Source organism: Babylonia areolata, chromosome 6 (assembly GCF_041734735.1).
Source record: "Babylonia areolata isolate BAREFJ2019XMU chromosome 6, ASM4173473v1, whole genome shotgun sequence".
Classification (NCBI taxonomy): Eukaryota; Metazoa; Mollusca; class Gastropoda; order Neogastropoda; family Buccinidae; genus Babylonia; species Babylonia areolata.
In genome coordinates, this window is record NC_134881.1 from 37,675,055 (window position 1) to 37,688,249 (window position 13,195).

Genomic DNA, 13,195 nt, shown 5'->3' on the forward strand with positions numbered 1-13,195 from the left:
TGTGTGTGTGTGTGAGATACAAGACCCTCTACAACAGACAGTTGATGTTCACGAAACTGTCACCAAGGTAAGACACCCAGTGCAGTGCGAGTCACATGAAGAATGGCGCCATGTTTCAGATTGTGTACGTGGCCCCCATGAAGGCTCTGGCAGCAGAGATGGTGAGGAACTTTGGGGGCCGTCTGGAGGCACTGGGCATCACCGTCAGGGAGCTGACTGGAGACATGAGTCTCACCAAACAGGAGATCCTCAAGACACAGGTCTGTGGGGGGCAGGGGGCTGGGTGTTGGGGGGGTTGTGGGGGGGTTGTGGGTGTGTGTTGGGGTTTCAGGTGGGGGGGGGGGGATGTTTGGGTGTGTGTGTGTAGTTTGTGTGGGTGTGCGTGTGTGTGGTTGTGTATGTGGTGTGTGCATGTACGTGTGTGTGCATATTTTGTGCATATTCTAGCATATGCACAAGTGTGCATATGTGCCAATGAGCATGTGTGTATAAAATGCATGTGCAGATATATTCACATTAGAGAATGATAATTAACAGGCTGGTGAGTTCAGCAGTGTGCTGTGTATATTTCTATTATTCTATTTTATATGTTTTTACATGTAAGGAGAAAGAACACATTGATAACCCTAGATGTTTAGATCTTTTAATAATACATGTCAGCAGTTCTGTCAGACACTAATGTGCATTGTTATGTTGTGTTGTGTTGCGGTGATCAGATGCTGGTGACGACCCCGGAGAAGTGGGATGTGGTGACCCGGAAGAGCACAGGGGACGTGGCCCTGGCCCAGCTGGTGCGGCTGCTGATCATCGACGAGGTCCACCTGCTGCACGATGACCGTGGACCCGTCATTGAGAGTCTGGTGGCCCGCACCATCCGACAGGTCTCTGGGAGGACTCTGTTGTCAGTGTGTTGTGGCCAGACGGTTAAAGCACTGGATTCTCGCCCGAGTTTCCCGAGTTTGATCCCTGGACTCTGCACACCTTATGGGTTAAGGTTGGAGATTTTTCCGATCTCCCAGGTCCACATATGTGCTGACCTGTTAGTGCCTGAACCCCCTTTTTGTGTATGCACATGCAGAAGATCAAATATGCAAGTTTAAGATCCTGTAATCCATGTCCATGTCAGCGTTTGGTGGAAACAATAACATACCCAGCATGCACACCACCTAAAACAGAGTATGGCTGCCTACATGGCTGCCTGCATGGTGATGTGAAAACCTACACGTAAAAGCCCACTTGTACATACGAGTGAAAGTGGGAGCTGCAGCCTATGAATGAAGAAGAAGAAGAAGTCAGTGTGCAAAAATACAAGCCAGATTCATACAGAATCATGGAGGTTTGGTATAGTCTTTAATAAACGTTTCCAGGGCTGGAAATATCTCGGAAAATACATGTTTTGTCTTTTACAGTCTGCACAGGGGCAGAAAGGCACAAGAAAGGAAGACATGATGTATACCTTTACTTGATAACTTCTGTGAGTATGGGACTGGTATTTGCAGTTTTTCAGGCCTGACATGGCCCTGTGTGGCTGTGTGGGCTATTAGCAACAACAGATAAGACAAAGATTCTGTTTGAGCAGGTGTGTTGCTTGAGTGAGTCTTGTACCAGTGGGAAGGTAAGGTGTGTGCAGGAATCTGAATCTGAATCCGAATCATAATCAATTTTAATGTCAATTAAATCTTGACTCTTTCGTTGCCAGGAAAATAAGCTTTAAGTGAAATCTGTTTGCCAGGGTTTTTTTCCCAAAAAACGGGTATAAATTTTCAAAAAATTCTGTGCTCTTTGTTATTGGAGAAAGACCCATAAAAGTATTTATTTCCTGAAAGTTAAATGAATAAAGAACACAAAACCCATGATGTTTTCCCATTTTATATATTTTTTATTGACATGCTGTTGTTTTGAAAGCAGTGTTTTATTTTTTGTCACATTTTCAACTTGTTTATTACAAACATTAGTCAGGTAATTTGCACTAAAGTATCATATTTTCTGGACAAATGGATATCTGCACAGAAAATCATACTAGAACAACCACAATTAAAAAAAATAAAATAAAAAGAGATTGATACACAATGCATTGTGACTTCTCCAAGTGATAATGTGGATGTGAGGCCATGCCCCCTCAGTCTCCACCACCCCTCCTCTTCACCCATCTCACACGGCCACTTTATCCAGTTCTCATCAGACCACGTTGGTTGAGTGCCAAGAAGATCCCTTTATTTTCTATCAAATCGTCCTATAAATGTTCATCACTGTCTTCTTCGAATTTACGCTTCAATTCTTTCTGAGCATCAGCTACAGAAAGCAATCTTGGTTGATTTAGTTCGCTATGATCGCATGTCTTGAGCACGGCGTCAGTCCGACATTTTGTTGAGCGAGCAAGGAGAGGAGCCAGGCAAACACTGGGACAGTAACCCAACCAAAACGTTCAAATAAAGGACTGCCTCATGACGTTGATGGTGTTTCTAGCTATGAATAGAATCCAGAAAGATTCCCCAAGCTAAAGCTACCAGCATTTTTGTCAAGGAACTGAATGCAAAGCAGGGAAAAGTCAGAATATTTCATTGACAAGTTATCTTGTCATATATCTAATGATTATTAATTAGAATGCTTTTAGAGCGAATATGTGAAATACTTTTATCTGGATAACTTTTATGTTTATTGCTCCTGTTAAATCAAGTAAAGTTTAATGTTGGTATGTGTGTGTGTGTGTGTGTGTGTGTGTGTGTGTGTGTGTGTGTGTGTGTTGACTGATTGTCCAGTTGTGTTTTGCAGCACTTGATGCAAAACTCTTTGTGAGATGATAAAGTTATTCATATCTTATCTTATCAAGGTTTATTAGACATGCATACACAGTCACAAATACCACAAGCAAAAAGTAATTTAACAATAAAGTAGTTAGAATACATGGAAGTGAATCAGTGTGTGTGTGTGTGTGTGTGTGTGTGTGTGTGTGTAGGTGGAGAGTTCCCAGAGCATGATCCGTATCGTGGGTCTGTCAGCCACACTGCCCAACTACCTGGACGTGGCGCGCTTCCTCCATGTCAACCCCTACGAAGGACTCTTCTTCTTTGACGGCCGCTTCCGACCTGTTCCCCTCGGGCAGACCTTCATTGGTAAGATACATGGTCAGACCTTCATTGGTAAGATGCATGATATGGACAGACCTTCATTGGTAAGATACATGGTCAGACCTTCATTGGTAAGATGCATGATATGGACAGACCTTCATTGGTAAGATACATGATATGGACAGACCTTCATTGGTAAGATACATGGTCAGACCTTCATTGGTAAGATACATGACATGGACAGACCTTCATTGGTAAGATACATGATATGGACAGACCTTCATTGGTAAGATACATGATATGGACAGACCTTCATTGGTAAGATACGTGATATGGACAGACCTTCATTGGTAAGATACATGATATGGACAGACATTCATTGGTAAGACACATGATATGGACAGACCTTCATTGGTAAGATACATGACATGGACAGACCTTCATTGGTAAGATACATGATATGGACAGACCTTCATTGGTAAGATACATGGTCAGACCTTCATTGGTAAGATACATGATATGGACAGACCTTCATTGGTAAGATACATGGTCAGACCTTCATTGGTAAGATACATGACATGGACAGACCTTCATTGGTAAGATACATGATATGGACAGACCTTCATTGGTAAGATACATGGTCAGACCTTCATTGGTAAGATACATGACATGGACAGACCTTCATTGGTAAGATACATGATATGGACAGACCTTCATTGGTAAGATACATGATATGGACAGACCTTCATTGGTAAGATACATGGTGTGGACAGACCTTCATTGGTAAGATACATGATATGGACAGACCTTCATTGGTAAGATACGTGGTATGGACAGACCTTCATTGGTAAGATACATGGACAGACCTTCATTGGTAAGATACATGATATGGACAGACCTTCATTGGTAAGATACATGATATGGACAGACCTTCATTGGTAAGATACATGATATGGACAGACCTTCATTGGTAAGATACATGATATGTACAGACCTTCATTGGTAAGATGCATGATATGGACAGACATTCATCAGTAATACACATGATATGGACAGACCTTCATTGGTAAGGTACATGACATGGACAGACCTTCATTGGTAAGATGCATGATATGGACAGACCTTCATTGGTAAGATACATGACATGGACAGACCTTCATTGGTAAGATACAGGACATGGACAGACCTTCATTGGTAAGATAACAAACATATTCAGTGTGTTCACAATCATGTAGCTCAGGCACCCTGAACCCGGGCATGAAAGTGCAACATCACTGCTCAGAACACTTCACTGGTTTCCTTTGAAAACAAGAATCCAATCCACAATTGCTTGTCTCTGTTTTGGGTACCTCTGTCACAACAATGTGCCACAGTATCTTTCAGATCTTCATCTGTACCATCATTCTGTGACGCTATACTCGCTTGACACTTTTCTGCCGACAGTTCCTTGTTCTCCCTTGAGACCTTTAGTAAAAAAAAAAATCTTGTCTCTGTCTGTGGCCCCACTGTCTGGAACTCCCTACCTCTGTCCCTGAGAGAAAAACTCTGTTTGTCAACTTTCAGAAATATGTTTAAGAAGCACCTCTTTGAATTTCATCTATTGTGATGGGTGTGAGTGTGTGCTTGTTTCTGTGTGTGTATGTTGTTGAAGTATTCTGTGGAGGGGAATGGAGGGGGACATTGATGTTACATGTTGTTATTTCAGGTGTGCATTATTTGGGCATTGTATTAAGATTAGTTTTAAGTATTGTGATATGGTTTTTAGTATTGTGACATTGGTGTATAATATTGTGATATGAGATGTGCATCATTTAGGTGTTGTGGTGTTTGATATGTATGATGAGTGTTGTGTGTACGTACATAGATGAGTGTTTGAGTGGATGTCCGTTAAGGGTTATGCATTTATGCAATAGTCATTTTAGGGTTTAAAATATATGTTTTACACATCAATTTTTATATCGTGCAGTGCAGTTCACAGTAGTGGCCATATTATTTGCCATGTGTGTGCAGGTATCAGAAATCCACACAGAAATGGCCACCACATTTTTACAGACGTTGCATTGCAGATGTCAGTCCCATGGTGTCTGAATGTTTGCACACTATGGTCCTTGGTTCAGGAGATCTACCACAAAATATCAGTCACTGTTCCCCCATGAAATCTTTCAAATATCATCTTACAGCATATTTGTTGAAACAATGTTTTAAACCATAGATCTTTCTCCCCTATAGACTGTCCTTAGTGCATGTGTTGATATGTGTGTTGGTGGTGAGTGGGAGAAGTGTGTGAGATGTGAGTGATGTTGCACTGTTTTCAAAATAGTAATTTTAGCGAGTTTTATGTTAACGCTTTCTGTTGCATTAGTGTGCTTTGTTCATGCCACACATATATTGATAAAGGCTGCATGATAAGAGCAGTATAAATGCACGTCAGTATTACCAACATTTGCCGTGTGTGTGCAGGAATCAAAGCCACCAGCAAGATCAACCAGCTGAGGGACATGAACCAGGTGTGCTACGACAAGGTGCTCAAACAGGTCAAGGCCGGCTACCAGGTAAGACTGTTTTCACAGGTACACTCAGCCATACTATCGTTTTTTCTGTTCCCATGTTAGCTGCACCTTGGTTTGGCCCTGTGTCGCTTCACTGTGTACACTGCAGCTGTGTAGGAATGGGGAATATTCACGTGGGAGTGATGAAAGACAGGTGACACATACGGGATGCTCTGTGTTCTGTAATGTTCTGTGTGACTCTTTGAGTTCTGTATAGTTCTGACTCTAGTTCTGCAGTGTTTGTGTAATAAGATCCCATGGCTTTGCTGAAACAGTCATTTAAAAAAAGAAAAAGAAGTCTGAACAACTGTTATGTGTTCCGTGAAGGTCTGTACATCTGCTTTGTGTGTTTGTGTGTGTGTGTGTGTGTGTGTGTGTGTGTGTGTGTGTGCAGGTGATGGTGTTTGTCCATGCCCGTAACGAGACGGTGCGGACAGCCATGCTGTTCAGGGACTTTGCTAAGAACAACGGGCATGTGGGATTCTTTGCCCCGGAGCAGGGACCGCGCTACGGAGAGGCTGAGAAAAACGTAAGCTTTGGCTCTGCTCGGTTCTTGATGTGGGTGATGGTTGTGTTGGTCCTCTTGGCTGGTTATTTGTGGCTTATTGTTTTTGTCATATGCTTAACTCACATATACAGGCATACACATGCTTACAGGCATGTACACCAGTACACACACACATACACACACAGTGATAGAGACACACATGGTCATCCACACACATGTATAACACACATACACCCCCCTCACTTACCCCCCACACCCCTCCAAACAGACATGCACCCCCCCCCCCCACACACACACACACACACAACCACCCCGTTACCCCAATACATCCTCAACCACACATTTCCACCCACACACCCGGACTCACACTCCCCTACCTATGCATGCCCATTTCCCCACACCCCTCCCCCAACACACATACATGAAATATCTCTCACCTGAACATGATCCTCAGCTCCCACCTAGTGAGACAGTAGAGGACATCTCCCCTCCCCCACACGCACACACACACACATGGCGCATATGATATTTGAAGTGAGGTGATGTTAAATTAAAGAAAGATTAACCTATATGTACAAATGTATATACATATACTTATATATGTATCATGCATACCCATATCCATACATATATACCTACAGACATTAGATAGATATCACAATATTATTCATTCAGCAAAAGCAATGTATCTCTCCAGTACACATACAAAAGCAACAATGTTGGCAGCAGAACACAGTAACACATATCGGGTAGAATTGAACACAGGTACAATTCCTTTTGATAATTTGTACAAGGGAAAAAATCACAAGTGATCTTCAACAAGCGTCTGGTATGGATACCATTTTATATGAAATTCAGACTGTTTGACTCCCTGAAATATTTTTTATTTTTGTATTGTTTTTTTTAAAATTTTTCAGTTCTTCCTTATTAAACTTCTTTGTGTTTAAAAAAAAAAAAGAAAAAGAAAAAAAAAAACCAGAAAAAAAGACAGTAGAGGACAGACATGTACACGAACAATGCACGCACTTTACGTACATGTGTGTGTACTGTCCCCCAGGTCATGCGGTCACGCAACAAGCAGCTGAAGGAGCTGTTCAGTGATGGCTTCGCCATGCACCACGCCGGCATGCTGCGACAGGACCGCAATCTGGTGGAGCGATACTTCGCCGAGGGTCATGTCAAGGTGCTGTGCTGCACCGCAACCCTGGCGTGGGGTGTCAACCTGCCCGCCCACGCCGTCATCATCAAGGTGGGTCTGGCATGGTTGTATAGCAGGCACTTAGAGCCTGTCAAAAAACCCCATGGCAACAAGAGAGTTGTCCCTGGCAACTTTTTTTGTAGTAAAATCCACTATAATCAGTCAATGAATTGATCGATCGATCATCCGCTTTGTTGTCGTCATTGTTGGGCTGCATTGTCAATGCCCAGGTGCTTTTTCTTCGTATGTGTGTATGTACTCTTTGTTATGGTTTTACATTAGCAAGGACAGATTGGAAGAATAGGCCATGCAGAAAATATTTATCATTAGATGAAAAGTTTTGAGTTCCAAGTTCTTCCTCTGTGTTTGTGGGCTTTAACTCTCATGTCCATTCATGTGTACAAGTGAGATTTTACATGTGTGACCATTAATGCCTTGTCTGTCAGGCAGCCCTACTTCTTTTTTATTTATTTATTTTTTTGGTGGGGGGTGGGGATGAATGCTGGGTATTTTCTTGTTTCCAGAATCTGGCAAATGTTTACATGGATTATTTTTAATGTATGTATTTGATCTTTTACATGTGTATTCACACAAATCAGATGGGGTTCAGGCACTTGCAGGTCTGCACAACTGTTGGCCTGGGATGTATGAAAAAAACTCCACCCTCAACCCCACCGGGCACTGTGACAGGGATTCAAACCTCGGACCCTCATGCAGAGAGTCCAGTGCTTTAACCACAGGGCTGTGGCACCTGTCATGGCTGAGAAGATGATGACTGTGAAGAGATGATCAGTACCACTGCAGACAGACAGATAGGCAGGCAGGCTGACAGATAGGCAGCCAGACACAGACAGGCAGGCAGGGAAGCAGGCAGGCAGGCAGGCACACAGACGGACAGACAGACAGACGGACAGACAGGTGACGCGTGCTGTGTGTGGTTGCAGGGCACTCAGATCTATGACGCCAAGCGTGGATCCTTCGTGGATCTCGGGATCCTGGACGTGATGCAGATCTTCGGCCGTGCGGGGCGGCCGCAGTTTGACACGTTCGGCCATGGCACCATCATCACCACCCATGACAAGCTGTCCCACTACCTGTCCCTCATGACACGACAGAACCCCATTGAGAGCCAGTTCGTCAACAGTCTGACTGACAACCTCAATGCTGAGGTGTGTGTGTGTGTGTGTGTGTGTGTTAGTGAGTGATAGACAGAACCTCATAGAGAGCCAGTTCATCAGCAGTCTGACGGCCTCAGTGCTCAGGTGTGGGTGTTGGTGGGGGTGGGGGTGGTTGTGTGTGTGTGGGGGGTGTGTGTGTGAGTGTGTGTGTGTGTGTGTGTGTGTGTGTGTTGATGGAGGAGAACAGGGGCACACATACTTTTCTAAGTGTTTGTATAAAAGAAGACCCCTTCCAGTAAATTACTGATGTGTGGTGTATTACTAATGATTTAAAGTAATAAAAGTAATTATATTGAGTAGAGACAAATCAAAGCACTTTCACACTTGTCATTCACATGCATTCATTACTTCGATTCAGTGGGATGAAAGAAAATATTTAGAATACATGTTCAAATTGCCCTGGGAAAAACAGTAAGTAACGTGTCTGGTGTGTTCAGATTGCCCTGGGGACAGTAACGTGTGTGATGTATTCAGATCGCCCTGGGGACAGTAACGAGTGTGATGTATTCAGATCGCCCTGGGGAGTGTAACGAGTGTGATGTATTCAGATCGCCCTGGGGACAGTAACGTGTGTGATGTATTCAGATCGCCCTGGGGACAGTAACGTGTGTGATGTATTCAGATCGCCCTGGGGACAGTAACGTGTGTGATGTATTCAGATCGCCCTGGGGACAGTAACATGTGTGATGTATTCAGATCGCCCTGGGGACAGTAACGTGTGTGGTGTATTCAGATCGCCCTGGGGACAGTAACGAGTGTGATGTATTCAGATCGCCCTAGGGACAGTAATGTGTGTGATGTATTCAGATCGCCCTGGGGACAGTAACGAGTGTGATGTATTCAGATCACCCTGGGGACAGTAACGTGTGTGATATATTCAGATCGCCCTGGGGACAGTAATGTGTGTGATGTATTCAGATCGCCCTGGGGACAGTAATGTGTGGTGTGTTCAGATCGCCCTGGGGACAGTAATGTGTGATGTATTCAGATCGCCCTGGGGACAGTAACATGTGTGGTGTGTTCAGATCGCCCTGTGGACAGTAATGACTGTGATGTATTCAGATCACCCTGGGGACAGTAACGTGTGTGATGTATTCAGATCGCCCTGGGGACAGTAACATGTGTGATGTATTCAGATCGCCCTGGGGACAGTAACGTGTGTAACGTGTGTGATGTATTCAGATCACCCTGGGGACAGTAACGTGTGTAACGTGTGTGATGTATTCAGATCCCCATGAGGACAGTAACGTGTGTAACGTGTGTGATGTATTCAGATCGCCATGGGGACAGTAATGTGTGTAACATGTGTGATGTATTCAGATTGCCCTGGGGACAGTAGACGGTAATGTGTGATGTATTCAGATTGCCCTGGGGACAGTAACGTGTGTGATGTGTTCAGATTGCCCTGGGGACAGTAACGTGTGTGATGTATTCAGATCGCCCTGGGGACAGTAACGTGTGTGATGTATTCAGATTGCCCTGGGGACAGCAGACGGTAATGTGTGATGTATTCAGATTGCCCTGGGGACAGTAATGTATGATGTATTCAGATTGCCCTGGGGACAGTAATGTGTGATGTATTCAGATTGCCCTGGGGACAGTAATGTGTGATGTATTCAGATGGCCCTGGGGACAGTAATGTGTGATGTATTCAGATTGCCCTGGGGACAGTAATGTGTGGTGTGTTCAGATTGCCCTGGGGACGGTAACCAATGTGGAGGAGGCGGTGAAATGGCTGAGTTACACCTACCTGTACGTCCGCATGCGCCTCAACCCTCTGGTCTACGGCATCAACTATGCCTCCATGGAGGTGGGTGTGTTGTCAAAAATGTCTGGCATTTTGTCCTCGTGCATCTCAAGCTGCTTTTCTTCTGTGTGTTGCATCGCGACAAAGTCCAGTCACTTCAAACTGCAATTGTCTTGTTTTGTTCATAGTTTGTCCATATACCCCCAAGATTTTTTCATTCTGGAGAACTGGTACAAGGAGCATGTCCCACAGGCAGACCCCAACTGTACTATTAAGACATCTGCAAGAGAGATCAGTTGGCCTTGAAGGTTGACCTCAACACTTGGGAAGGTGTAGCCTCTGAATAGTCATCTTGGAAGCAGATGGATCAGAAAGAACTCTCCAGGCTTGAAAAGATGTTTGTGTAGCGTTCCAAGGCCAAGAGACGGAGGAGAAAGGCCCAAAGCCAGACAGACAGACCAGCATCAGATATCACCTGTGTGCAGTGTGGGAGGGGCTGTCAGTCCCTTGTCCTGTCCAGCCATGCCCGACATTGTATAATCACCACCTGGAGCGCAACTCCATAGTGTCCTTATACTGACGGTGTTTGTCCATTCAAAACTGTGACATGCACAGATACAAACCTAAGGGTTGTTTGACAGTGATCAGTGTTTGTACGCCTTCCCCACATCTCTGCTGTTGTTGGTTTAACTCATTGTACCCCACAGTTACACACCTGCTACAACTCCCCTGGCCCAGCACTACATGAGACCACTGCAGAAAAAAACCCAGGATGGTTGACTTAAATGGCGAAAATCGATGGAGAATTGTTGATTTAATCAGTCATACAAAGCTTTGTTTTCATGCTTCCAGAATCCATAAATGGTTCAGTTGAGAATGCCAGCTGTACCAAGCGAAAATAAATGAAATAAGAATAGTGTGTTGATGTGAGAATACTCGTACCTGGTCCACAGGGGAAAGTAATCATGGTATGAGTTAACTGTGCTTGAGTAGAATGAGTTAAACAGTATTTCATTTCATCTGTTGATCAGGATGACCCCATGCTGGAGCAGCACCGCTACGCACTGATCGTTGAAGCGGCCCGCAAGTTGGACAAGGTGCGCATGGTTCGCTTTGAGGAGAGGACAGGATTCCTGCACTCCACTGACCTGGGTCGTATTGCCAGCCACTTCTACATCAAGTATGACACTGTGGAGGTGAGATAGTGTTCTGTGTGTGTGTGTGTGTGTGTGTGTGTGTGTGTGTGTGTGTGTAGCTTGGCTGTATCGCCAGTCACTTCTACATCAAGTATGACACTGTGGAGGTGAGATAGTGTTTGGTGTGTGTGTGGGTGTGTGTGTGTGTGTGTGTGTGTGTTTGTGATGGGGGGGTGGAGATTTTTGTGGTGTGGAGGGTGTGTGTATGTGAGGATTGCCATGTGTAGAGAGTTATGACAAAAGGGATTATACAGGGAACTAGAGATATTGTGGGGTGTAATTAGTCATGAACACAGGGACACAATACAGGTAAATTAAACAGGCTGTGATTGGCAATTATTGTGCAGGTGATCAACGAAAGGTTTGGTGCCCTCATGTCAGAAGGAGACATCTTCGCCCTGGTGTCTTGTGCTCAGGAATTTGATCAGATCAAGGTTAGTACGCTTATGTGTTGTCTACTCTGTATATGTGTGTGTGTGTGTGTGTGTGTTTGTGTGTGTGTGCATTGTGTGTGTGTGTGTGTGTGTGTGTGTGTGCATTGTGTGTGTGTGTGTGTGTGTGTGTGTGTGTGTTCATTGTGTGTGTGTGTGAACTGAGAACTTACCTGTCCTGTAAGAAGTTGCTTGTTGTACTGTCCTTAAAGAAATTGCCTGTAAGTGGTGTTGCAATGACTTGCTTGAACTGAGGTTTAAAACAAAAGGTGGAATGTCCCACAGCCTTTAACAGCCATCAGGGCAGTGAATTCAAATCCACTGTGTCTAGGGGTCAGCATAGGAAGGCAGGGCCCAGCCCTCTCCTTCCACCATATCACCAAGGCAGGTACCCATTCACACCTGGGTGGAGTGAAGAAAATTGGAGTAAACTGCCTTTCCCAAGGACGAAACACCAAGCTGGAACATGGAATCGTGTACCCTGACCACTAGATCAGAAGTCCAACGCCTTACTGATTCTGCCATGGCGCTTACACTAAATTGCCTGTAATTGTCCTTCTAAGATCTTCTTGACTTTCCTTAAAGAAACTGCTTGTAAATGTCCTTGTAAGGACCTGCTTGTACTGTCCTTAAAGAAACTGCTTGTAAATGTCCTTGCAAGGACCTGCTTGTACTGTCCTTAAAGAAACTGCCTGTAAATGTCCTTGTAAGGACCTGCTTGTACTGTCCTTAAAGAAACTGCCTGTAAATGTCCTTGTAAGGACCTGCTTGTACTGTTCTTAAAGAAACTGCCTGTCAATGTCCTTGTAAAGATCTGCTTGTACTGTCCTTAAAGAAACTGCCTGTAAATGTGCTTGTAAGGACCTGCTTGTACTGTCCTTAAAGAAATTTCCTGTTAATGTCTTTATAAGGACCTGCTTGTACTGTCCTTAGAGAAACTGCCTGTAAATGTTTCTGTGAGGACCTTCATGCACCGTCTTCAGAGAAATTGCCTGTGAATTTCCTTGTCAGGACCTGCTTACAGTGTCCTCAAAGAAACTGTTTGTCAATGTAAGGGAGACCACCTGATCCTGGACACAGAAAGTTTTTGCAAAGTACTTTTTGACTTTGATGATTAACATACACTTTGATAGAATATGGGCAAGCAGTGGTCAAACCCAGTAAACAGGAACACTTTGATAGATGAAACATTTAAATTGTGTGGATTAGACTTGAGCCTGTTCTATTACAACTATTGCAACTACTACTACTGCCACTACTATTACTACTACTACTGCTACTACGAACTACTGCTACTTCTTTTTCTTCTCCTTCTCCTCC

The 13,195-nt window shown here is 44.1% G+C and overlaps 1 protein-coding gene across 3 annotated transcripts in view; it reads left to right on the forward strand.

Moving 5' to 3' along the window:
- Nucleotides 1-13,195, forward strand: part of LOC143282987 (activating signal cointegrator 1 complex subunit 3-like) — a 259,018-nt gene that overhangs the window by 18,498 nt on the left and 227,325 nt on the right. For all 3 annotated transcript variants that reach the window (XM_076588946.1, XM_076588945.1, XM_076588944.1), the window contains exons 12-21: nt 120-260; nt 717-881; nt 2,957-3,113; nt 5,529-5,620; nt 6,012-6,146; nt 7,183-7,374; nt 8,268-8,492; nt 10,192-10,311; nt 11,280-11,444; nt 11,792-11,878. In XM_076588946.1, the coding sequence (XP_076445061.1) occupies nt 120-260; nt 717-881; nt 2,957-3,113; nt 5,529-5,620; nt 6,012-6,146; nt 7,183-7,374; nt 8,268-8,492; nt 10,192-10,311; nt 11,280-11,444; nt 11,792-11,878 (1,479 nt within the window). The remainder of the gene's footprint in view (nt 1-119; nt 261-716; nt 882-2,956; nt 3,114-5,528; nt 5,621-6,011; nt 6,147-7,182; nt 7,375-8,267; nt 8,493-10,191; nt 10,312-11,279; nt 11,445-11,791; nt 11,879-13,195) is intronic.